We start from the raw sequence: 26,436 nt of genomic DNA, 5'->3' as shown, positions 1-26,436 counted from the left end.
AGCACAGTGGATGAGAGAGCCGCATATGGTTTTGTCTTGAGTGGAGAGAGGAATATAGCATAGCCTGCCTTTCATACCTCAATATCTGTGTTACCTGAGCCAGATGAGTTGTCTAAATAGGTTAGGCTAATTAGTCATATTGATCTGACAGTTCTCAAGTCTTGTTTTATTATTGGTTTTCATGAAATTTACTACACAACTGAGTGCCTTTATTTTTAAAATTTTTTTAGATTTTTTTTACAAATCTTAGTGTATATCTTGATCAATTTTGACATGTGTATGCATTCAGGTCACTCAGGTCAAGCTATCAGTTTTCTCCTGTCACCTGTTTCACAGTGGGAAATGAGGTGACATTTCACCTCAAATTGAGTGCTTTTAGAAATTTTTTTCTAACTTCCTCTGTGTTGGAGATAGGCAGGGCTGAGGCCTGTTACAACTATAATACTGCTTACATTTAATTTTGTACTTCCCAGTTATTAGATAAATCTGAAATGAAATAGTTGCTCATTCCAAATGATAAGCAAAGAATTATTTTCATTTACTTGATTCTAATTTATGATTTTTTTTTTCAGCTGACACAGCCAGTGTAAGCAGTTTGAGTTTGTCTGCGGGATATACAAAGCGCATTGCATTCCTGTTTGACTCAACTCTTACTGCCTTTTTAATGATGGGAAATCTTTCACCAGTAAGTAAAATTCTTGTTTAAGTGTGAAAAATGTTTAAAGATAAGATATAAAGGAGTTTAGTGCTGTTACAGCTTTTTTAAGTACTAGATTTATTCCTGAAAATGCCAAGTGCAACTGAGTTTGTTTTATATTCCTTAGAGGATTATAGTAACTTTTTAGTGAAGGGTATTTGCATAATTAGAAGAATCAGCCCCTTACCTCACTCACCCTTATTAAGTGTATTGGAAAACATTATATAAATATAAGATTGGATGCTTAGCATAAAAGGAGAAACTAGAACTTGTAAATAACAGACTGTATAAGGTGCTAAGCTACGTTTTCATTTTTTAGTTTTTGTTTCTTTATTGCAGAACTTGAAAAGTCATGCAGTCACAATGTTTGAAGTTGGCAAGCTCTCTGATGAGTCTCTGGATAGCTTTCTTATAGAACTAGAAAAGGTAAATCTATATTGCTTATTATGGGATGTCAGGGCATTTGGAACCTTTTCTTGATAAAATACCAGTTTTTGATTATGTAGGTTTTTGGTATATTCTTGCTTATTTTTACCTCATTTCCCACCTTAATTCTGTGGCAATCATTTAGATTTAAACATATTTGTGATTTTTAAAAGTGATTTGTCTACCTCATCTAACTCTTAGCATAATTTGATATAATGAAGAAATGGGATATAGAAATCTTTGTCCATGTGTAATATTTGAAAGTACATTTTTCTAAAATAGCCTTTCTAACATCTCTTCTTAAGCAGTCTTACTTGAAATTTTTGTTCCACTTATCTTAATCTGGAACAAGGTCTCTGGGTATCATATTTATGTCCTTTCTCACTATCCCTTGTAGTGTCTTGAAGACTTCAGCCATATTTGCTCTTAACCACCTTTTCCCTGTGAGTACAGCCCTAGTGTTCCTTAGGTCTAAATCTTGGCTGCCCTTTTGTTTTTCATTCCCTGGATATTTTATTCTGTCCTCTGCTCTTCTTTATGCAAAGAGTTTGTGTGCCTAATCTGTTCCTTGACTAATAATTTTGGTGCATTTTGTGCTTTAGTGGTGAACTCTGTATATTAAATTACTCCTTTCTTTATTCCATTATTCCTTCAAGACTTTTAATATCTTGTTAACTCATTTCTTACTGCATATCATCTTTTGCCACTAAGTTTTTATTATGTTGTAGCACATTTTAAGTTCTGTTTTCCTGATTTTTATTTTCTTACCCCAACTAGTTTTTTATCAAGTGTAGCAGATTGGAAAATTATTCTTACTCTTTATATTTCTGTATTCTTTGTTACCACATTCTTGGAAAGCCTTTTAGTTTAAAGTTTCATTTTTAAAAATAATTTCTTAGCTATTTTTTCAGAAGCCTCATTTGTTAATTTAATGCAAGTCATTTAGTTATTTCCCCTTGTGGGCCTGTCCTTCCATTTTCTGTGGTATTTCTGGGATGTATGTGTTTTTACATATTAAACAGATGGCTTAAACTCAGTGTCAGAAGAGCATACATTAAAGTGTAAAACCAGAGAAGGCATGGAGGGGGCTTGTCTACTTGCTCTATCCTTAAATCTTAGACATGTCATAGCACAAAGCAGGGACTCAGTGAATCCTTGTTGAATGAATTTAAGCTGTATGCTCAGCAATGTCGAATAGCTGTCTTAAATCACATACTCCTTTGTCTTTTGCAACCAGTGGCACAGAATTGTGGACAAGGTGATGAGAATTAGAGGCATAATTGGTGACCATGGATTGCATTACTTTTCTGTGTGAAACAGTATGTAGATCTTAGAGTTTTTAAAGCGCCCTGTTTGAATCATATGTGGGACATCTAACTTATATAATGGTATAATTTACCATTATTTAGTTGCTAAAATTGTCAGTTTTACTTGTTAGGATAATTTCTGTCATCTTCAAAGATGCAATCCAGTGGAAACTGAACTGAGATTGAGATTAATATTTATTTCAGTATTTCTGGGCAAAGTTTTGATTTGCTGATTTTTCATAATGTCCTATTATTTCTTCTATATGGTTGTATGTTATAATGAATGGCATGAGAGTGGTATTTGTTGCAAAATTTATTTTCTCTTGGTTTAGGTTCAGAGCACTGGTGAAGGAGAAGCACAGAGATATTTTGATCATGCACTCACTCTGAGAAACACAATACTGTTTCTGCGTCATAATAAAGATCTAGTTGCGCAAACAGCACAGCCAGACCAACCCCATTATGGTATGATAAATATACTTGATTTTGAAGACATGATCCTATGGAACTTCTTTCTGAGAAATTAAACAGGTCATGCTCACTTATTTAATCACCACTTATTTAATACAATTTGTGTAGACAGCACATTGAATTTATAACTAGAGGCTTGTTTTGTGAATTTCTTTGCTCATTAACTATTTCTTAGTTTACTTTTTCCTAATGTCTTATGTGCCACTAACATTGTATTTATAGTATTTAAATCTTGATATGTATAAAAAAGGGTTGGAACATTCATTTGTTTTAGGAGCTGGATTAAATTTAGAACAGGCATCAGTCTGAGGGTGAACAGATGCCAAAATTTAGTTAATTTAGAAAGCATTAAATTTCAAGAATGAAAGATTCCATTGTGTATAAAACTAATAAACAGGAGCTTCCTATTCAGATGCTGCTGTAATAGATACTAAAGTATTTTACTTTGAAAAATAAAAAAAGAACAGATAATCTCTTTTTAAAGAGTAAGCAAAAGTACTAGTAGCAATTTTAATTTACTAATAGCTCTAATGCAGCTTTACCTGGTGTGCGTACTCCATTTTGTGATAGGTAGGTAGTAGGTAGGCCAAACTTTAGTTGAATTGATGGTATGAGATGTCTCCCCAGAGATTGTGATTCAGTAGGTTTTGGAATGGTAACCAGTAATGTGTCTTTAGAATTGACGCAGTGGCTTGGGCACTGATAGGTGAGCATTTGGCTGGAATACTTGGACATTCACAAGAGTTGTATTGTGGGATGTTGTGAATTCTTAGCACCACTAGAACATTTAATTTCACTCATTCTTTCATTTACCAAAAAGTTCTGTTTTCTGGCCAAGGACCATCAGTTTCTTAGTCATTTCCATTTTCATTCTACTTTCACCAGCATCTGGCTTTCTTTTCAGCTCAATTTAAAAAATCAAGGATTTTCACAATTGTCACTTCACAAGAGTTGCTGCATAGATGAGAACAAAGATTCTGGTAGTTTAGCTGAGTGAGGCTAGACATTCTCTAACTAGTGGCTCACTTCTGCAGCCTTAGCATGTTTGGTTCAGAGCTGTTCCTTAGCAGGATTATAAATGATTCCATGCTGGGGCTCTTCTTGAGATTATTTACAAATAGTTAGAACTGCCAAGATGTAAAGCATTTATTAAAAAGCATTTGTTAACAGTAACTGTTTTTAGATCATATGATCTAACAATAGTGGCTCAATCTTGAAAATGTTTTGGATATAAAAATCTTGCAATTTCTGGGAGTTTTTGGTTTTTTTGGTGACTTACAGAGATCATGGGTTAGAATATTTAAAATAGCTAACTTGAAATATATCATCCTTTCCTGCCCATCATAAAATCTGAGAATGTTAGAGAGTTCTAGTGACCAGCCAAGTGTAATCCATTTTACAGGTAAAGATATTGAAGGTTGTCTTGGTTAAATATCCTGCCTATTTAGTCATTAGAGCTAATATGATGAGTAAATGGAAGAGCTGGGACTTGAATCCATATCTCTTGAATTTTTTCTTTTCTTCTGTAATGTCACTTACATTATCTTGAACACTAGGCTTTTTATTGATTTATTCATAAACAGCTTGTTGTAGTAGTCTGGACTAAACTTTCTTTTTCAGCATGAATAGTCTGTGTACCATCAAGTAAGTTAAATGGAAAACCTAAACCTATTTTGTATGAAAGTAGTTAAGTATAATTCTAAGGTAGTTAAGGTAGATTTAATAGTTTACTGTTTGAAGTACCAGTTGGAGGTTTCATTGCTTAGAATAATTGGTGGAGCTCCAGAGTTAAGCTGTAATTAACTCTTGCCCATAAGACCAAATCTGCAGTCTGAGGTGTCATCCTTTTAACCAGCTTTCTTAACTGGGGCACCTCATTGGAACCACAGAACATATAAAATGATTTGACTAATTCCCAGTTTTTCTAATGATAGTACATAACTAGTACCATTCTAGATGCATGAAAAAGGTCCTTCATTCCATACAAAGGATAATTCTCCATGTTGCAAAAAGCTGCTGTAGGTCCTCTACATAAAAACTTACTCTTAAAAAAAAAAATTCTGTAGTGGTGTTTTAAGCATCTTTTTTGAGTAAGAAGAATTTTTAGGTCACTAAAAATTTGTAGTTTCAGTATATCATATAGTCCTTGGTATTCACTATAAAGCTAAAAAACCCTTGTGATACTGTCATACAAGCAGACCTTTCATATGTGTGAAATAGACTAGTTTCTTAATAATTTCTTGGTTTTAGATAGCATGAGGTACTGCTTAAAAAATAAAAGCATTTTATGGTCTAATTTATTTTCATTTCATAAGCATGATTTTTTTCCAGATATCTTTTTTCTTTTAAAATACATCTTTCTGTTAGGATTACTACAAGTCAGATGTAACAGCTGCTGTTTGTAGTGGTCTGTACTGGTACTGCCAAAGTCTGGTACTGTGGAAATGTTTAGAAATGAAACCACATTTGTAAAAAAGCAATCACAGTTGTAAAAATCTTTTTCTAATCACCATCAATCTTTAGACTTCATACCTAACTTGTTCTACTATTCATTAAATATTTTCTGTACTTGCCATTGACAGTGTTGAAGTTTACCTGAAGATTAAGAAATCCCCTCACCCTTTTGTGTTTTGGAAATGGCTGACTACAAGACCCACTTTATATATATATATATTCCCCTTGTAACTTAGATACGTGTTTCCCTTGTTTCCTTATTATCATGGCCAGACACAGACCCTCCAAATTCCCTTTGCCTCATAAGCAGTTCACCAAACTGCCTGTCCCCACTGATAAAGCAGAACAGAATGCCTGTTAACCAAACTTAGTCTGTGCTTATTTCCTTGTTTCAGGCCCCTGTACTTTGACCCACCCTCACTCAGCTTGAGCTGGCATATAGCCCTTAAGGGTCCTTCTTGAAAAATAGGCTGACTTTAGGATACAGCTTTATCTTACCTATCATCCTGTACCCAGTTCTTTCATCCCACTTACCTACACCTGATTCTTTCTAGTTTTGTTTGCTTCTTTCTGTACAAGAAACTCTTTGTCTACTTCCTGAGGACCTTGTACGCACGGTGTTCTCCCTGTTGCAATGGTCCCTTCTTCCCCTTGATAATGAAGTTTCTCCTTACTAAGATATTTTTATCTGACAGTATTTTTCCACTCATGACTGTTTTATAATTTTGGTTTCATTCTTAAAGTAAATTTGTATTTAATCAGACAAATTTCTCTTTGTAGAATTTTTTTCCCTTCTCTCCTTTCCGTAAGCCACTGTGCCTCTCTCATTTTACCTCAGACTGCACCCTCTGCCCCAGCACCTTGGGTTACCGCCGCTGCTTGCTCTTCTGCCTCCACCTCGTTTTCTAGGTGTGGACCAGGTGCTCTTCCTGATGTCTTGTATGGCTCTCTTTCTTCTGTTAAATCATAGACTCTGGAATTTTTTAAAAACACTCTATTTGGAAATATTTTGAACTTGCAGAAAATATGTAGGAATAAGAAAAGTTATAATTACTTTTTTACTCAGAGTCTGGGAGTAAATTGCATGTCATTCCCTAAATTATTCAGGGTCTGTGGGTGGGACCATTCCTTTACATCAACTTCAGAAGATTTAATTTAATAACGTACCATTTGTATTCCAGTTTATCAGTTCACCCAATAATGTCCTTAATAGCATTTTCTCCCCTGAAGTACAGGATCTAGTTTAATTCAGGTACTGCATTTAATTGTCGTGTCTCCTTTATCTCCTTTATTCTAGAACAAATCTGTAACCTTGTTTTTGGTCTTTCATGACATTCCTGTTTTTTAAGAATATAGTCCTTTTTTGTTGTTTCACTAGAAAGCTACTCACCTTGAAAGTGCGTGATGTTTCCCCACGGATAGATTCAGGTTATGCATTCATGTCTAGAGTACTGCATAAGTAATGTGTCCTTCTAAGGGTGTGACTTCTGGAGGCACTTGATTTCCATCTGCCCCTCATTAGTGATGTTAATTTTGATCACCCAATTAATGTTTTTGCTGATTTCTCCACTGTGTAGTTAACTGTTCCCCCTGACTCCCCAACTAATAAACAATCTCTGGGCATATACTTTAAAACCATGCAAATATCCCCTACTCCTCATCAGTGTTTCTTTCTAGATTTAGTGTCCATGATGATTCCTTCCTGAACCACTCGTTACTGTGATGGGTCCAACTCCAGCAGTTCTTCCCTATTTAGCAGTTGAGATTAGGCATTCTTTTATATTCTCAGTATGGATTTATGAATTCCTATTTTTCCAGTGCTTTATAATTAGTCATTACTGTCTCTTAATTATTTCTGTGCTACAGTTGTCTCAGATTTTGCCAATGAGATTCCCTTTCAAGCTGGCTCCTGTCTCCTTGTGCCATGCCTGCATCTTAAAAAAAAAAAATTTTTTTTGGGAACAATTCTTTACTTTCTTGCAAAACAGTCTTATCTTGTAAGGAATCAGCCTAGTCTCCTAGGAGCCGGGTTTCTTTTACTGGAGTGTGACATTACAGGTGAGAAGCCAGTCTCTAGTTGTGCTCAGTGCTTCTGGGCTCATCCATTGGGCCACATATTTTTTAGATTCATTCTCAGTTGAAGGGAGAGGTGGGCTAACTTGTTCTTCTGAAGTTTCTTTCAACCTTTAATATCTTTTTATGAAGCAAATAGGATTGGTATTTTCCAAAGACTAAGAAAGGGAACATTGAAAATATTTTGCATGCCGAGTGAGTGCATGTTTGATGACCCAGAAGTCTCGGGCACTACGTGTTTCTAAACAAGGAACTCTTATGCCTATGCTAAAGCCAGAATTTAGCTATGATGCTCTTTGTAGAGATTGTAAATTGGAGATGGAAGGACACAGCTTTCCCTTGGCACTTAGGCTTTCATAATATGCCACGGCCAAGAGTGGCTGGGGATGGAGAGGAGGAAGTAAGGTATACAAGCACGTTCTTTTAAGTAAAAAGTAGCCGAAGAAAACACCAGTAGAGAGTCATCTTTCTGGACCAGAGAATAAAAACTCCTAGCTTTGCACCTTTAAGTGTGTTTGTGGTCTCTTAGGAAAGTTGACACTTTTAATTGAGATTCTATCTTTAAAATTTTTTCTTGAATCTCAAGGCAGTTATCAGTATTTTATCTTAGTTTTGTTTCGCATGGTCAGTCTTTCATTCTGTGTGTGTGCTTGATCCTAATTCAGGTTTTCCTCTGGATCTCTTGCGCTGTGAAAGCCTGCTCGGTTTGGATCCTGCAACTTGCAGCAGAGTTCTAAACAAAAATTACACACTGCTTGTTTCCATGGCGCCTCTCACCAATGAGATTCGGCCTGTCAGCAGCTGTACCCCTCAGGTAAACGCACTTGGAAGGTCACTAGTGCTCTTGTTTCATTCTTCCTCGTGATGACTTGAAGAGGTTGGACAGTTTTATTGTGTTAATTCTCAATTTGCAGATACCAAATATTAAAATCACTGACTTAGCAGTTTTGCGTTTTGTGCTGTTGTTAGGTGTAATGTTCAATTTGAGGTATAAGTGGTACATTTTATTAATGTATCATCTAGTAATTTGTAACACATATATTAAAATTTTCTTCATGAATGCAGTATTTTAAAGAGGATGTTTGGGGATGCTCTAAGAAGGAAGCTTGGATCACCTTGAGGGGTAAAGATAAATTTAATTAGGAAAAATGAAAAGTTTTAGAAATGGGGTTGTGATGCTAAGTAAGCTGAAAAGAGAAGATTGTGCTTGAAAGGTGGAATACCAATTGAGTCTTTAAAATTTACTTGAAAAACATCACTTCTGGTTTTTCACTTTTTAAAAATGAATCAGTTGCATTTATTTGTATACTTAGCAAGGACATTGTAGCCTGTACCGTTTTCAGAGATGGGATCCAGTTTGTTCTTCTTTAGTGCTAAAATGTGCAGAGTTGAATAGTGTGGAAGAAAGGGTGGGACTCTCGTACAAGGTTGTGCTGTCTAGCTGTCCCAGTGGGCACACGTGCCCCTACAAATTTGTCCTTTATTCAGTATAAGAGGGCAGATTTTTCATTTACCAGTCTTTTTTTGTAATTCTTTGTGTCTGTGCCCCTGCCCAAGCCCCACCCCACATATATATATATACTTCCTGCTAATTTTTTTTTTAAACACAACCTCTGGGCATAGTAAAAATCCATAGACTGTCTGTATGAATGGCAAGATGGATAAGTTAGATTATCCCTCTTGTGAAAAAATGCATGTGTTTATAATAATAACTAACACTTTGATAGAGCTAGTTATGTGCTAGGTACTGTTTTAAACCTTTTTGAAAATTTTGCAACATCCTTATGAAGTAGATATTTTATTACTACTTTACAAAAGAGCAAAATGAGGCACAGAGAGCTCAATTACTTTCCTAAGGTGGTATGGATGAGGGAATGCAACCAGGATTCAGACCTTGGTAGGCTGCTCCAGAGTCCATTCTCTTAATACAGTGATAAGACATGCTTTCTTAATTCTAGCATAAAATCGGAACTGTTTGAGTGGAACATTTAAAATTTATTTCCATTAGGTTAATAGCAATTACTATATATATGAGGAATTAGTTGTTTGTAAGACTGTTCGGTCACTTGTGAAATTTGGGCACTTTAGATGTGTATTCAACTGTATCTTACCTATTTTATGATTATAGCATATTGGACCAGCTATTCCAGAAGTCAGTTCTGTCTGGTTTAAACTGTACATTTACCATATCACTGGGCAAGGACCTCCATCTCTTTTACTATCTAAAGGTACAAGACTTCGAAAACTGCCAGATATATTCCAGGTATGTTATGTAAGGTTTGTTTAATTATTTTTGAGGGTGATAGAAATTCGTACAACTTTAACTTTTTTTGTGTTTGCAAATGTCATTTGGAGATGCTATTTCCAAAATGCCACTTTATCTTTTATTTATTTCTTACCCATAGGGTTATGATCGATTACTAATAACATCTTGGGGTCATGATCCTGGGGTAGTTCCCACATCAAATGTGCTCACAATGTTGAATGATGCTTTAACACATTCGGCAGTTTTGATTCAGGTACAGTTATTTTATTTAAAACAATTTTGGATTTTTGTTTTAAAGATCATAATTTGTCCCAACTTTCTGTAAGTCAGTCAGACATCAATAATTTGCATTTGTGAAACTAAGGCGTGTAGATTCAGATCTGGGTTTTAGTCCTGGCCTTTCTGGCAGTGTGGGAGTGGAAGAAGTGATGTGGACTTCCAGTTAGACCCAGCTCTGAATTCCAGCCTCACCTTGGGCTGCCTGTGAGGCTGTTTTTTCTTTAAGACATAATTCACATAGCATACAACTTGCCAGTTTAAATTGTTTAATTCAGTGGTGAATTTTCATTGTGGTCATAGCCATCATCATACTCAGGTTTAGAACATTTCGTCACCTCAAAAAGAAATCCTGTAGCTTTAGTTCTCACTCCCCTGTTCCCCATCTCTTCAGCCCTAAACAACACTAATCTACTTGCTGTCTCCCTAGAATATGTATTCTGGGCATTTCGTGTACGTGGAATTGTGTAATATGTGGTCTTTTGTGATGGCCCTCTCTTACTTAGCAGAATATTTTCAGGGTTCCGCATGTAGCATGTACTAGGAGTGCATTTCTTTTCATGGCCAAATAATAGTCCCTGGTATGAATATATCACATTCTGTTGATATTTTCATCATTGATGCATATTTTGGTTGTTTCCATCTTTTGGCTATTGTGAATAGTAATGATCACTGTTACAAATTTTCATGTGCAGGTTTTTGTTGTGGACATGTTGTTATTTCACTTAGGTACATGGCTAGGAGTGGAGATGCTGATGGTAGGTCTATGTTTAACTGTTTAAGGAACTCCTAGGCTGTTCCCCAGAGCTGCACCATCTTGTGTTCTGACCACTACTTGGTATTATCTGACATTTTTAGTATATCCACCCTAGTGGGTGAAAATATCTCATTGTGGTTATGATTTGTATTTTCCTGATGGCTAACTCTAGTGAGCATCTTCTAATGTGCTTATTGAGCTGTGTGACATTTTGGCAATAACTATTAAATAACAAAATATTACATAACAAAATAAATATTATGTAACAAAATAATAGTAACAGATAATGGTGAGGTAAGCAGTTTAAGCTATGGGATTGTTGAGAGAATGAAATAAGAATGCATGTCAAGTGTATAGCACACTTTCTGGTACATAATGGGTTTTCAGTAAAGAATTCGATTAACAATCATATGTGCCATATCTATGCTAATTAATGTGGCTGTACAAGTAAGGCGTGGTCCCTGTGTTCAAGGAACTTAGGTCTGTGGGAAAAGTTGCGTAAGCACTCGGTGTCAGTTTTTTGCTGAGTGCTGAATAGAACCATGTACAGTGGAAGCCTTAGAGAAATATCCATTCCAGCCTTGGGGTAAGGAGAAAAGCTCAGGGGAAGCTCCTTAGCGAAAATGAGACCCAGTTTGAGTAAAAAAAGATAAACTAGGAGAGAGCCAGGCCAGGCAGAGGGGTCAGCATGAATAAATCTCTAGGCAGAGAGATACTTTCCTTTTCTTCAGTGCCTTTTCCCTGGTGCCTAGAGCAGTGCCTGTCCTGTAGTAGTTGCCAGTGAGTGTTTTGCCTGCAGGCAGGCCTCTGAGTGTGGTGTACCTTGACTGTCCTGCTGTAGAGCTGACACTCCCTATAGGCTGATGGCAGTAAGTAAAGCGTGCTGAGCAGGGGATTACCATAGTCAGTTGTGCTTGGGAAAGGTCAACCTGGAGGCTGTGTTCAGAAAGGTTGGGTGGGGGAAGATCCCTAAAGCAGAAAGACTAGTAGGATTCAGTGTAGGAGTTAGTTAAGGGATGAGCACAGCCCAGATCAGGAGAGTGGTGATATGAATTGAAAGGAAAAAGTGGATTCAAGAATTACTACGAATATAAAATTAATAGAATTGATCAGGTGTCTGAGAAGGAAATGGGAAGAGAAAGACAATGGTTCCTGGAGTATTGACTTGAGAAGGTGGAAATACGGTGATGTTCCTGTATGAGGGACTCCAGGAGGAGGAGCCTGTCATGGGAGCAGATGTGCTGTGTTAGTGTCACGTTGAGTGTAGGTGCCTGTGGGACATTTGGGTGGTAGAGCTTCCAGTGGATAATTGAAAATACTCTGAAAATTCAAATGAGAGGTGAAAAGGAGAGACTAACTTGAGTCAGCATTAGCATTGTAGAGGGAAGATACATTAGCCAGTGAGGGAAAACAGGTCTTGGTGGGGTAGCAGTGGGAGATAAAGTGGTAGAATGGGTTAGGCATGGACTTAAGTCAGACTGCCTAATTTGAGATGTTGTTTCCACTATTTACTAGTAATCTTGGGCAAATTAAATAATCTCCTTGAACTTCAGTGTCTTCACTGGCAAACTGGGGATGATAAGAGTTCTATTTTTAAAGGTTGTTGGAAAAAAATGACTGAGATGGATGATCTACATACAGTGCTTATCCTGTGTGGCACATAGGATGATCTCAAAAAATGTTAGCTGTGGTAGTGGTGGTAGGAGGAGAAGGGGAGGAGTTCTGAGGTGCTTGTTAAGGAGTTTTGCTTTTGCTAAAAAAGAGTGTCTCTTTTATTAGAGTTAGTGGAAAAAATTAAGACTGCTAGAACCTAAAACATAAAATACAGATTTTGATTAAAACCATGCTTTTGTTAAAACCATCTTATTTACGGTTTAAATCATAAATGTGACAGTGGTACAGAAGCGAGCTGTCAGAAATATATTCAAGTTGTTATATAAACCAACTAAATGAGTGTGATTTTTCTCTGAAATTATTTTTTTCTATCATAGTTTCTTGAATGCGAATAGTGCATGGGTCTCTTAAAGGGGAAAAGATGTATAGATCCCCAGTGTTCACTTAAATTTTCTCCTATAATGATACCATATATAATGGTAAAAGTAAATTCTTCATCTTATTCTCTCAGAACTGTAAAGCCAACAACAAATTTACTTTAAATAAAATTTAAAATACTTTAAAATAAAATTCAGATGAACAACATTAATTGAATGTGATGGGTGAAACTAAATTATTATTGGAAAATGGGAGTGGGGCGGTTAGATGCCTAGATTTTTAAAATTTTATTTTTAATTCGATAGTACATTCACATGATTCAAAAATAAAACACTGTTAAAAGGCTCACAGAAGAAAATATCACTGTCCTAACACTCTCTATTTTCCCAACTCTCCAAACCAGATTATCACATTTATTCTGCTCTGCCCTTCTAGAATTTCTTTATGCATATGCAAACACTCAACATAGTGCTATGCCTGTGCTTTTTCGACCTAGCAGTTTGGAGATCTTTCCATTTCAGTTTGTAGAGAGCTTCCTCTTTCTGTGTATAAAAATACATAACTCTGCTAATTTATTTAAACAGCCCCCTGTTGACCAGACATTTTCGTTTCCAATTATATATAGTTATAATGTTGCACAGTATAACTTTTGCCTACCTCTTCAGTGCAGGTGTTTTGAGTTTTGTGTTCCTGGTCCATGGTAATGCCAGGTGATTCTGGGCATTCTCACCGTCTTTCTCTCTCAGAGTTGCAGCCTAATCCTTGTGTGAGTGCACTTGATCCCATTCAGCTTTCACTTGGCTAATACTTGATTTACCTGTTCAGTGAGCTTCCTTTTTCTTCATTAGCCCATATACTTAATTTGAGACAAATTGCCTTATTGGTTAATATATACCTAAGATTGTCTTTGCTTTTTAGAAAAAAATAGGAAGTTGTTGAAAGCATTTTGATGAAGTATTGGCATGGAATATACCATCATGTAGCACAATCTTATTTATTGTTTGAATATCTACTATTAGAAATACAGGTTTCTCATATACCTTTCAACTTGTATTTCTTCATGTTTAGGGACATGGTTTGCATGGGATAGGAGAAACTGTCCACATACCATTTCCATTTGATGAAACAGAGCTACAAGGAGGTACCTTTCTTTTAAATTGTACCCATTTGACTTTTTTATCAACCTTTGTTAACAATTTGGTGGAAAACATAGCAGGAAGTGAATTCTTAATATTTTTAAGTTCTAGTGTCTTACCAAGTTCTGCTTATAAAGAGTCTTGGCAAAAGGTAGTTTTTTGTCTTGTGTCTTTAACCATAAAGAACTAACAGTAAGACTCATTTAGGACCTTTGAAAGAATACTAGTCTGTCTTGAAGATGAAGAGAGTAAGTAGTTACCTGCCTAGGTGGAAAAAACTAGGTTTTCTATATGTTTTGCCTTTTAGTTTCCTTTAATTTGTTTATTTGGACAATTGGGGAAAAGACAAATCATAGGGAAGATTTTATGCTTAGAAAGTTAATTTTTTTTTTATGTTACATGTTGTTTTTTTCCACCCCCGGGGGGCTTGTAAAGGTAATTTAGAAGTGGATGCTAGTGAACGTTCATATACTGCTTTTAAAGTTTACAGAGCCCCTTACATGTATTTCCTGTTTCAGCATTTGTTTTTGCTGTTCAATTTTATTTTTGCTGTTAGGATTTGAATGGATTGCAGAATTTGAGCTCAATTAAGCTAGTTAGAATCAAGGGAGAAAAGCTCTGTTATCTCTTTGTAGAATCAAATGTGAGCTACAGGATATTTGATGAAAGGTGCTCAGAATTTCTGAAAGCAAATAAACTCTTCCTTTTGTTTGATACAGAAGATACCTCTTCACTGTTGACTATTCAGAAAGTATATCTATTCAAATGAAAAATAGTATGTGATTAAAACTTGCATATTTCTATAAGTTATTCCAAAATGTTAGTTGCCACTGTCCTCTCTTCCTCAAAGTAAAAAAAGAAATATTTTTATACATAACTTTTTCTTTTTCACATAGCTAGACTGTGAAAGCTTCAGATTTGAAATTAAGCAGTGTCTTTTGGAAATTTGAAGAGAGTTTTCTCTTCCAAAAAATAGCCCTTATTCAGAAATAAGTACTTCTCTGCAACTAAACTTTGCATTTTAATCCTCTGATACTTTATATATTTCTTTGGAGATATTAATTGTTCACCTGAAGATACAGAATAGTGACAACAGGATCTTAAAAGTCATAAAATCTTGAGAACTGATTAGTAGACTTCTTGACTTGGGAGATTTTTTGTGAATTATGAAAAAGAGGAATCTTCATACTTGGGTACAGAGCATCTTTCTCTTTTTACAAGTTCACGTATTTATGAGAACTTGAGATAATACTTAAATAGCTTATTAGGAATATAATTTCAAGTATACTGTTAGCTCTAGTTTTAGTAAGAATAATTTTACTTTTCTTAAATTTAAAAACGATGTGTATTTAATACGTTTCCTAGTAGAAGCCTACCAAGTAAGCATTTGAGGCCGAATTAGAACCACAAAGAGAAGGCTAGAGAATTTGGAGCTGTTTTAATTGTTCACTTAGCAGATAAATTGTTCTGATCCAACAAATGCCTCCTGAAGGCTATAAATATGTTATGTATATACAGCATCCTTTTACATTCATAGGTAGTTCTTCATTGGAATCAGTCCTGATAGATTAAAATATAAAAGTATTTATAAGAATTGTTTAATAAAAGTAAAGTATGTTTAAGTTTTTGGTGTTATGTTGTAAAACTATTTACTTATATAATGTGACGTCAACTCTTTGTTCTTAGAGTTCACTCGTGTCAGTATGGGTGTTCATAAAGCGTTGCAGATATTAAGGAACAAAGTGGACTTGCAGCATTTTTGCGGATATGTCACCATGCTGAATGCTTCTAGCCAACTTGCAAATAGAAAACTCAGTGATGCTTCTGATGAGAGAGGTTAGCCAATAGTTGGGTTCTTTGAATTAAGATAATTGGTATTGAGTTTATCACAATCTTAATATTTAAAAAGCAGGGAGACTTGTGGAGATGCTCAATTATTTAATACCTAATGTTTTTTCACTGAAGGATGAAAAATATTCTGTGACATTATTTGGACAAATGCAATTGTGCAAATGGAGAAAGTACTAACTGCGTAACTCAAGTGATGACCTGGGATTGGAATATATAGTGGTTATTGGGATTTAGCCCTTTACTGTTTTATCTCTGTTTATAGGCTTTACATTCCTTTCTGGGATGATGGTTTTAAAGCTTTACTCTTTAAAATGTTTCCAAAATAGAATGAACAGTTGTTCCCTTTTAGTCTTTCTCTTTCTGTCAGAGGCACCATTGTGTCAGGTATCTAGGCCTTAAAATCAAATCTCATCTCATCTGTCTCCTTTTTTCCACTCTGTCCAGCTAGTTTCCAACTTCTGCAAAAATCAGTCTTCGGAAACATCTCTCATATCCATTTCTTTCCTTCTGTCTTCTTTTTTAATTCTCAATAACTGCTATTCTCATCTGAGTCTTTGATAGTTTAAGTATGTATTATTACAACCATTTCCTGCTTAGCCTACCTGGTCTCATTCCCCTTTCTGTCTCCATCCTGTCCTGCATGACAACAGCTCATTTTCCTTAGGTAATTTTTCTTTCTTTTTAATTTAAAAATTCATTCTCAGATCATGCTTAGTGATTGTTTCTGCTCTGGCATAATACTGGCTTATATGTGGCTTAGGTTGCGGTGGTGCCAGCTGTGGTTCATCACTCTAGGAAACTTACCAGGTCAGGTGTCTATCGTTGATTGACTATATTCCCAGAGCCTTTGAGTTTGAAATACTGAGAAAGTGTGATTGATTGCTAGCCATGCTGTGAATTGGATTGGCTCCCTTTGAGTTAGGTATCCACTCCTGTCCATATGCCTTTAGCCAGGGAAGTCAGGCAACTCTGAACAGTTGACTGCACAGGGGCATTTTCCAGAGGAGGAGTATGGGTTAGGCAGTTGCTTAAAAGCATGTCTCGTATAGATGTCGTGTTTTATTTCATTGGAATCCACAAACATTATGGACTACCTAGTTAGGTGGTAGAGATATTTAAACTAATAAGACCTAAGGAATAAAGCCCTAGAAAGGGAGATAAGCAAGTGAATCAGCTTATGGTGTACTGTTACAGGACTGCAGTAGCCATTGGCTTTAACTTAAAGTGGACAAGTAAGGCATATCTCAGCCCATCTGAGCTAACAGAAAAGGTAAGATTGGAACTGAATTGTGAAAACCGAGGTGTTAGCTACACAAAAGATGATTGTTTATTTGGAGGTAGCAGCATTTCAGTTAGAGAGAGTCAGGCAATAGAGTAGTTCATCTTGGCCAACAGAAAGGATCTCTTCGGCAGTAGTGGAAGATGAGTGGAGAAGTAGGTAAGATCTAGGTGTTCTTGGAGGATCTCGAGTGCTGAAAGATATCAGGGAGTAAAAAAAGAATTTTGAAGAGGAAAGGTATAACTAAACTGCGTATTTCCATGGGGATAGAAATGACTTTCGTAAAGATCTAAGTGAAGCTCTAAACTTGTGTTCTGCCTTCCGAATCCTTGTTTCTTTTGGCCAGGATTTTCCCAGCACTGTTTACGTTTTGAGCTGGACGATTCTTTGTTGTACAGGGCTGGGCTGTCCTGTCTATTGTAGAATGTCTCCAAACATTGTCATATGTCCTTGGGGGACAAAATTGCCCCAGTTGAGAACCACCACTTTTGGTTAAAGAGTGCATTGTTTTCCATTGCCATTTTTGTTGCCTGAAGTCTTCTTTTATGTTAGGACTGATTTATTGACAACTTAAGCCAACTCCTAGAATCCTCATCTTGTGTGTGTCCTTTCATTATAAGGAGAACCTGATTTGGCTTCTGGCTCAGATGTAAATGGGAGTACAGAGTCATTTGAAATGGTCATTGAGGAAGCAACTATAGATTTAGCAATAAAGCAAAATTCTGGTAAGGTTTTCAAAATTATTTGCAATCTTAGATTGATTTCTGAGGTTTAACACTTTGGTTATTTCATTTGGATGTAATTTGTTCTTATCTGTAACATACCTTTTCATAAGTATTTTCTAGGAAACATTTGTATACATTTAGAATAATAAAATTGTTATAAAAATATGACCTGAGAATAATGACTTAAGTTCCATTTTCCTATGTTACATAAATATTTGGTTAATTTTCTTATAGATGCCTTGCAATAGCTTTTTTTGGGTAAAAGACCTCTGAGCATCTGATGAAAGCTATGTACCTTTACACAAGCATGAACACACTAAAAAAATATTCTTTCTTCTTTCTAAGAGTCACTGGCCCCCTCTGAATCCTGTCCCCTGCTCAGCCATTGGTGGATGTCAGTGGGGGGTGGGAGGAATCTATCAAAATCTCGACCTCAGTTAAGAAACCCTGGTCAGTCAAAACATACATAAAACATATATGATTAATAACTTTATGTGTCTTCTTTGGTAGTTGCCACAATAGAAGCAGATTGGGTTCCTCTTGAACTGTGCTTTGGAATTCCATTGTTTAGTTCTGAATTAAACCAGAAAGTTTGTAGAAAAATTGCTACACATGGCCTTTGCACTAAAGAGAGGTAAGGGTTTATATTCATTGTCATCTTTTCATCTACAAGATTTTTAAGCTTTCAGTAATTGTTGCTGTATCTGACTTGACTTTATTCTACGTATGAACATAGTGATTGCCTTGTGTATATTTTGTTGAATAAAGATTGCTAGTTTAAGGGTTTTGCTGTATTTTTCAAAATTAGACTCACTACCTCAGAAATTAGGCACATGCAAACATTTTGGGCACATGTTTTGGTTAATTAAAATTGTATTTACCTAGTTACCCCAGTTTGGCAAGGGTGTGGTAAAATGGGCATGCTTATATGAAAGTATGGACCTGGTTTTTTCGTTAATTAAAATTGTATTTACCTAGTTACCCCCGTTTGGCAAGGGTGTGGTAAAATGGGCATGCTTATATGAAAGTATGGACCTGGTTTTTTCAAAGAAAATTTATCTTGTGCATTTCTCTCACTCTTAATACACACTCAGGTTATGTTATGTTAATAGTGATTAACATGGTAGAATTATGGCTGACTTTCTAAATTTTCTTCAATTTGCACACTTTCTAAAATGAGCATGTATTACTTCCCACAGATGACATGTGGGTTTTATCTTATGTGAACACTGACCCCTTGGGAATGGCTGCTACAGGCAGTGTAGTAAAGGTTCTGAGACTGTCTAGGTTAGCAGAAAAGAGCATTATTGAATCTCATTGCCATGGTGAGTGGCCTGGAGAGGTGATGTCCCCAGATCTTCTTGAATTGTGTTTTAATAACTGTCCTCTGAAAAATCAATAACATACATAAATAAAAAAGTAGAAATACTGCATAGCTTTAAAGATTGCCAACATAATTGTTACCAATTTACATACTTGAAGAATATTTAGTTTAGGTGGTTTGACATATGTCAAATCTGTCAGTCTTCATGAGGATATATTTTAAAATTAAGTTGGGTATTTGAAGTTTGTATCATAACTGTCATCCCTCAGAGTCCCTCAATATTTATTTTAAAAGTTTTCTTTCGTGTAACACTTATATTTGGTAATAATTTAAACTTTTTTAAATGATAACTTTAATTTTGGTTATATGTGATATTTTATTTCAAAATGTTCTTTTTCTGCACTGTTACTCCCTGTTATTAAACAGGCAGACATTGATGAGAACCATTAAAACTATTTTTAAAAAATTTTCTATGTGATTATTTTAAACTTTACCATCCTTTTTTTCAGCCTTCAAAACCTCTTACATTCCAGTAGAAAACTCTCTCTACAAGTCCTTAACTTTGTTCACTCATTCCAGGTAACTAAACCCAAAAAATCCAAATGGTATTTGTATAAAGCTTTATAGTATGCAAAGCACCTCCATGTTTATTTCAAGTTTCCACAGTAGTGAGACATGAAATAAGCATTAATTTTAATTGATAAATGATGACAGTGCAATGCAGAAAGTTGACTTGCACATGATCTCACTGGCCAGGTATTCAGGATCTAAAGCTTGGACTCACTGTTCTATGCCAGTGCTTCATTCAAGAGGAAGGTGTTAAGCATCTACTATAGGCCATGCACCAGGCAGGGGCTGGTTCTTGGGTGGTGCACATCCAGTCCTAACTGCAGTGATTCCCCATTGAGAGAGGGGTTGTCTGTGGTGGTGGTGAAAGCCAGGGCTGCAGACCTTCTGTCTTCTTCTGCCCCAAGTAAAGAAAGGATACATTAGCCTTGATTTGTTGATAAACTTTTAGAATGGGTTGTTTCTGTTCAAAATCAATATTTTGCAGTTTTATTTATTCTTTCAGTAAATACTTGAGTCTACTGTATGCTAGACCCTTTATCAGGTACTGGAGAAACAATGATAATAGTCAAGTAAATAATTAGAGATTTCAGTAAGCACTTGTAAGAGCCAAACTCCTTCAAACCTGATAGAATCCAAAGGTAGACCTAACTTAAATAGGTAGAGATGATACATAGCTGAAAACTAAAGGATGGAAATCACAGTATTCCAGGAAGAGCTTAATAGGTGCAAAGGTCCTGTGTCAGGAAAGATTTGGTGTTCCAGGAAACACAAGAAGGCCAGGGTGGCAGAAGCCTCATGAAAGAGGGATACTGGCAAGAGGTGAGGTTGAAGATGAGGGGAAGCTAGGGCCTTCTGGAGTATATTAAGGAATTTGTAATTTATGCTGAATGCAAAGAGAAACGATTAGACTTGTAAAGAAGTAATGACATTATTTCTATTTGACTATTTTAAAAAATTAGTTACTGTTTAGAGAATAGATTAAAAAAGGACAAGCATAGAAGTGGATTAGTTTGGAGACTATTATAAATAGCTCAAGTGAGAAATGTGGTAGCTGAGTAGTACCCTTTTCCATGGGAAAAAAATTTTTTTTGCATATATCTGTAATAAAGGTTTGTTACAAGTGTTACACCAATAAATTGTGTATATTATAAAATGGACAAAAATAGAAATTTTATAAGGATGCAATAAGTAGATACAGTATTTCTAAAATCTTCACATATAGTACTTCACCCACTTTGGAATGAGTACCCCAATTTGGAGACAGTGGCCTAGATTGTGGTAGTGGCTATTGACTGAATAAACTAATTTGGGGTACATGTTGGAGGTAGATTGATAGAACTTGGTGATTAATTAAATATGAGGAAAAGACTGAGGATGTGGTGAGGAAGAAGAATCAAGACTGATTTTCGTATTTTTTGACTAGTATGGTGTGTGGAGTAGGGAAGGCTGGACAGGGACAGGAAGGGAGAATTTGGGACTTCAGTTATTGTAAGTGTGGCATGTGTGGTGAGCCATCCAAGAGCAATTTGCACACAGGTGGGTTTTTGAGCCTGGAATTGTGGGGAGAGGTCTGTGCTGATGTGTGAATCAGAGCCCTGGAAGTGATGGATCGTCCTGGTGCTGAGTGTTGGGTGATGGATTTTAGAGGTTGTCTGAGAATTAACTTTTTCTTATGTACTAGTCTCATAGCCCATTATTTCTATTTATTTCAAAACATTTAGCATGTTTAGACTTAGTATATTAGTCATTTTTGCATATATTAATACCCATCATTGATTATTTTGGGTGTGTGAGTTACATCTTTGCATCTCCTGTGGTGCTTTGATTTCTTGGGTAATCAATGTCTGTATTTCTCAAGAGCTATGTGAGAAATACATATTAAGTGTTGGACACAGAATTTTTGGTAGTGTTGGATACAGAATTTTTCTCTTGTTTCTTGATCTTTTAGGAAGGTGCTTCAACACTGGATATTCACACCGAGGCCAGTTTTTCAAGTTGGCTTTCACAGTCATCCTGTGGCGATACAGGAGTTCCACTTCCTGCTAAGAACTTAATATTCAAAGATGGCATTTTATCAGAATGGAGCGGACGGTCACCTTCCTCGTTTCTTATTGCCAATCTCCATTTGCAGTAATTTGGTCACACCATTTGTTGCTCACACCCTCTGCCTTTTTTCTTTCTTACTGTTAGCTTTGTGGTGCCAGCACTAAAAAGCTTCGTGCTGCTGCAGTGCAGTTCACACTTCACTGATGTGAAAGGCTTGGGGACACGTTCTTTTTTTCTGAAGGTTTCCTCATTAGTACACCTGCCAATGCAGCAAAGAGCTTTTTAGCAGCCTGCACTGTACTTTTCACCTTGAGACAATCTGCATTTCTTTTATAAAACTGAGGGTATACTTTATAAGCTTTATGATGACTGTTACATTTATAAGCAGTCTCTATGAATATTGCAATGGTAATTTTATATGTTAGTTTCAGACATAAATCTTGTTTAATTTTATATTTTGTTACCTACTCTTTAGGGGATCATGGGAAGAGGTAGAACTCTTTCTCTGAAAAGGCTTCTTGGTACTTAAAGTAGTAAAACTATAAGACAAGAAACATCTAGTATTGAGAAATGAGATAATGGGGCATTAAGAATTCCTGTGGATGTCTGTAAATTATGTGTATCAGTTGAACATTGTTAAAAGTATGTAAATCAGCATAATTATAACTTAACCTTGATTTATAAGGTCTTAACTCAGACTATGACTGTATACATTGACATCTCATGAGAAGCTTTGGAAAACATTCTATTTTTAAACAGTGTTTATATGTGGACCTCTGTTGTCACTCACTTTGGGCTTTATATTTTCATAGAGTCTTTATGGAAAAATAGGATTTATTTTCCACTCTTGTAGCTGTGGCTGCTGCACGTTTTCACCCTGATTTATCTTTACCAATGACTCGTTACAAAATTGAATTTGTTGTTTTCAAACTGAGGATTGTGATTTTAGTTTAGATTTACATATTAGAGGCATTAAGGCTATGTCTTCTGATCAAAACGTGTTAATGATAAATCTGCTTCAAGGACATGTTCTTAGGAATTCTGAATCTTAAATTTATGTGAGTAGTTTTGGAGGAAATGATAAAGAAAAATTGAGTAATTTCAAAATGTTTCTTGAGTCATTGATTCTTTTAGTATCTCAAATGTAAGAATAATTGGAATCATTTCTTAGATTTTTCAAGTTACTTTCCTTGGGAAGTTTGTGCAGTGTTACAGCTTAGTTTAGCTTTTCTCATAGGATAACGGTTTGCTAGCTTAAAACTGTAACCAGAGTAACTGGTCAGATAATATATATCTACAACACTTAAAGCATTAGAAAATTTGAGAATGTAATAACCTAAATAAACATTTTTGCTGATCATTTTTGTTATTTATAGAACTGATATTTGTGTATTTAACATACTTCTGGAAATATATGCCTTTATTAAAACTGTTACCCATGCATTCAAAACCATTGCCTAACTACAGAATTGAATATTCTGGAGCAGGTTTCTTGTGGCACAGTCCATGCTGTGTTTGGGGTACACACAGTAACATTTAGTTTTCTACTTTGTCTTCTATGAGGTGGAAACCAAGTGTATGTTATAAATGTATCTATAAAAGGAAAAATGCATACTAATATTAAAATAATTTCTTATGACTGTGAATCACTTGTTTATTTTTCCAGTAATTGTATTGTACATTCCTAGTGCTATTAGATATGTACGTATAACTTTTACAGTTTTTCAACCTGAAGTTGTAAGTATTTCATTTGATCAGGGCTTTTTAATCTCCTTTTCATTTGCTTTGTTTGAATTAATTGTAGTTTATTTTATTTATTCCTGTATTAACAATCTAAGCCTACTGTAATGACATGTACACTAATAAAGAATTGAATATTTGTAGTTGTTGGCAATGAACCCAGTTGTTTGTAATTTTAACACTTAAAATATGGGAGTAATCTGCTGCTATATTCCCCTTGAGATATAATGGAGGAGGAAATAGAACCTAATAATGATCAAGGGTTTTAGGGAAAGTACTGAAAAAATATGTGGTCCACTCTGATTTCTCCTGTGATTGAGGAAAGATTCTGATTCCCAGCTGAAGACCACTCATACTTTTAGAAGTGAGAATCTGCATTTTTAGAGCTGTTAGCAGAATGTGAAAGCTGCTTTTGTGCTTTGCTTTATGAATTTGGCTTTGTTTAATTCATGTAAAGATGTATTCTTAAATCTTACAAGTGTTGATCCAATTCGCCAAGAAGGTAATAGACTTTTATTTGCCAAAGAAGATTTATTAAAGAATTTTTGTCCTATTTTTTTTTTTGCAGATGTTTGAAGTAATTTCATTTGGCTTTGTGTTACCTCCCCTTTTCTTTCCCCCCACCAAACATAGCTTAAACCATGGCAAACAATCTTTAGAAATGAAGAGAAAAAAGAAATATCAAAGAGGACATAGAATTTAATTTAGTATGGTACAGTTTCACCTCTCAGGTGGGTCTGAAGAAATGCTACTTTCTGTAATTTTTAGAAAATATGATCATCTGATTTTCTTGATTCTTTTCTTCTTGTTAAATAGGTAATGAGATAATTTTGTATTTGTTTTTTGGGGGATTATCAGTTTTCTTGATGTTTTCAGTTTTCTCTGCCATTCATGTTTCTCTTTTATGTTCAGTGTTTCAAATACAGTTTGTATTTAAAGATTTCAAAGAAACTGTAACTGAGTGCAGTGGATTGTTTTTTGGTGTGATGTTAATATTATAGAGTGAATATATAAAGTATTGTCAATTTGATTATTGACATACAGTATGTTTACAAATAAACTGGTGTTGATCAAGTTACTGCAAAAATGTGTATAATCTTCTCTGAGTCCCTTTTATTTTTAAATATAGCCATGTTTTTAGTGCTGTGGCTTTCCTATATTTTTTTTAAATAACCTTTTTATTTTATAATAATTTCACATATACAGAGAAGTTGCAAAGATGGTAGAGATGTTCTTCATGCCCTTCTCTGAGCTGCCCCTAACTTAGGATAAATAAACTATGGCACATCTATCAAAACTCAGAAATTAATATTGGTACAACACTGTTCACTAAATTACAGACTTTGTTTTCATCCTTTTCCCTCCAATGTTCTTCTCCTCTTCCAGGATCCAGTCCAGGATACCACACTGCAGTGCTTTGGTCACTTGTGCCTCCTCAGCTTCCTCCAGTGTGGGACAGTTACTCAGTTTTTCGTGACCTTGACATGAGGAGTGCTGGTTAGTTGTTTTGTAGGATGTTCTTAATGTAGGTTAACCTAATGTTTCCTTGTGATGAGACTTGAGGTTATGCTTTACCAGGAAGGATGTGCCCTCTGCATTGTACCGTATCAAGGGGCATGTGAATCAACAGCCTTTCCTGGTGATGTTCTTCATTGGTTAAGTTGGTGTCTGCTAGGTTTTTCCACTGTAAAGTTACTAGCTTTTCACTTTACACTCTTTTTTCCTTTGGAAGCAAAGTTCAGTCTGCACTCAAGGGGAGGGGGCAATATCTATATATATTATTTATAATTTTTCCTCAAGAAAATGTTTTCCTTTCTCCTACTTAGTTTTTTGATCATTTATTTATATTAGTATGTGATCATGGCTATTTATTTTATACTTTGGATTAAACTCTAATACTATTGTTTATTTTGTACAAATTGTTATACAGTACTTACAAAGTGGTTGCAGAATAGTTCAGTTGTACCCCTGGAGAAACAAATTGACTAACTATAGTGTTTAAGTACTTATTTTGTCTTACAGTTATCCACCCAGAGCACCATTTTCCAAAGTAATTCAGTTCCTTTTACTCCCCACTTCTTTCATTGAGGTTATGTCATAAATTGTAAAGCAGATTCATTTTTCACCCTGTGCATTCCATCTGGCATCTCTTGATACCCCAGTTGACTTACTCATGCAGTAAAATTCACTATGGGCTTTGACAAGAGCAGGCCTGTGTTCACCTCTCAATACTACAGTTCTGTCACCCTAAAGATTCCCTTTTGTACTCAATTTCCCATCCCACCTCTCACAACCATTACTTGTTTTCCATTCCTAGAATTTTGTATTTTCCAGAATGTCATGTAAATGATAGAATTGCACAGTTCATAGCATTTTGAGTCTGGTGTCTTTTGCATAGCAAAAGGCATTTGAAGTTCATATTGTGTGAATCAAAGCTTGTACCTTTCTTTTTATTACTGAGTATTTCATCATATGGCTCTTTTTATCATTCATGTACAGGGTTTTTATATAAACATAATTTGTTTTGCCTGGGAAAATACCTAGGAGTGGGATTGCTGAGTCACTTGTTAAGTGTATGTTTAACTTTATAAGAAACTGCCAAACTGTCTTCCAAAATGATTGTGCCATTTTGCATTCCCACCATCAATGAATGAGAGTTCCTCTTGCAGTGGTATCTCATTGTGGTTGAGATGTTCATTTCCCTGATGAAAACTAATGTTGAGCATCTTTTCATATGCTTCTTTGCCATCCATGTATCTTTTTTGGGTAAGTATTTGTTCAGATCTCCTGCCCAAGTTTTAAAGATTGGGTTTTACTGTTGGGTTGTAAGAGTTCTGTATATATTCTGAATAAAATCCTGTATCAGATAATGTATTTTATAAGTATTTTCTCCTAGTCTCACTTGTCTTTTCATTCTCTTAATGGTATCTTTTAAAAGAAAACTTTTTTAATTTTGATAAAGTCAAGTTTTTAGTTTTTTTCTTTAACAGATTGTACTTTTGATGCAGTTACCTAAAAAGTTATCACCAAACCCAAAGGCATACAG

At 35.4% G+C, this 26,436-nt stretch overlaps 1 protein-coding gene across 1 annotated transcript in view; it reads left to right on the top strand.

Annotated features, from left to right (window-relative positions):
• The window catches only part of FAM91A1 (family with sequence similarity 91 member A1), a 44,206-nt gene extending 20,261 nt beyond the window's left edge, over positions 1-23,945 (top strand). The window contains exons 13-24 of the mRNA XM_073230096.1: positions 573-685; positions 1,037-1,123; positions 2,763-2,895; positions 8,094-8,242; positions 9,557-9,691; positions 9,834-9,947; positions 13,788-13,860; positions 15,542-15,691; positions 17,606-17,710; positions 18,221-18,344; positions 19,544-19,613; positions 21,553-23,945. Of these exons, the coding sequence (XP_073086197.1) occupies positions 573-685; positions 1,037-1,123; positions 2,763-2,895; positions 8,094-8,242; positions 9,557-9,691; positions 9,834-9,947; positions 13,788-13,860; positions 15,542-15,691; positions 17,606-17,710; positions 18,221-18,344; positions 19,544-19,613; positions 21,553-21,738 (1,439 nt within the window). The 3' untranslated portion in view covers positions 21,739-23,945. The remainder of the gene's footprint in view (positions 1-572; positions 686-1,036; positions 1,124-2,762; positions 2,896-8,093; positions 8,243-9,556; positions 9,692-9,833; positions 9,948-13,787; positions 13,861-15,541; positions 15,692-17,605; positions 17,711-18,220; positions 18,345-19,543; positions 19,614-21,552) is intronic.
• The last annotated feature ends 2,491 nt before the right edge of the window (positions 23,946-26,436 follow it).

The sequence above is a fragment of the Manis javanica genome, chromosome 2, assembly GCF_040802235.1.
Source record: "Manis javanica isolate MJ-LG chromosome 2, MJ_LKY, whole genome shotgun sequence".
NCBI lineage: Eukaryota > Metazoa > Chordata > Mammalia > Pholidota > Manidae > Manis > Manis javanica.
The sequence above is the reverse complement of the archived record's forward strand: the minus strand, read 5'-3'. Positions and strand labels throughout refer to the sequence as shown.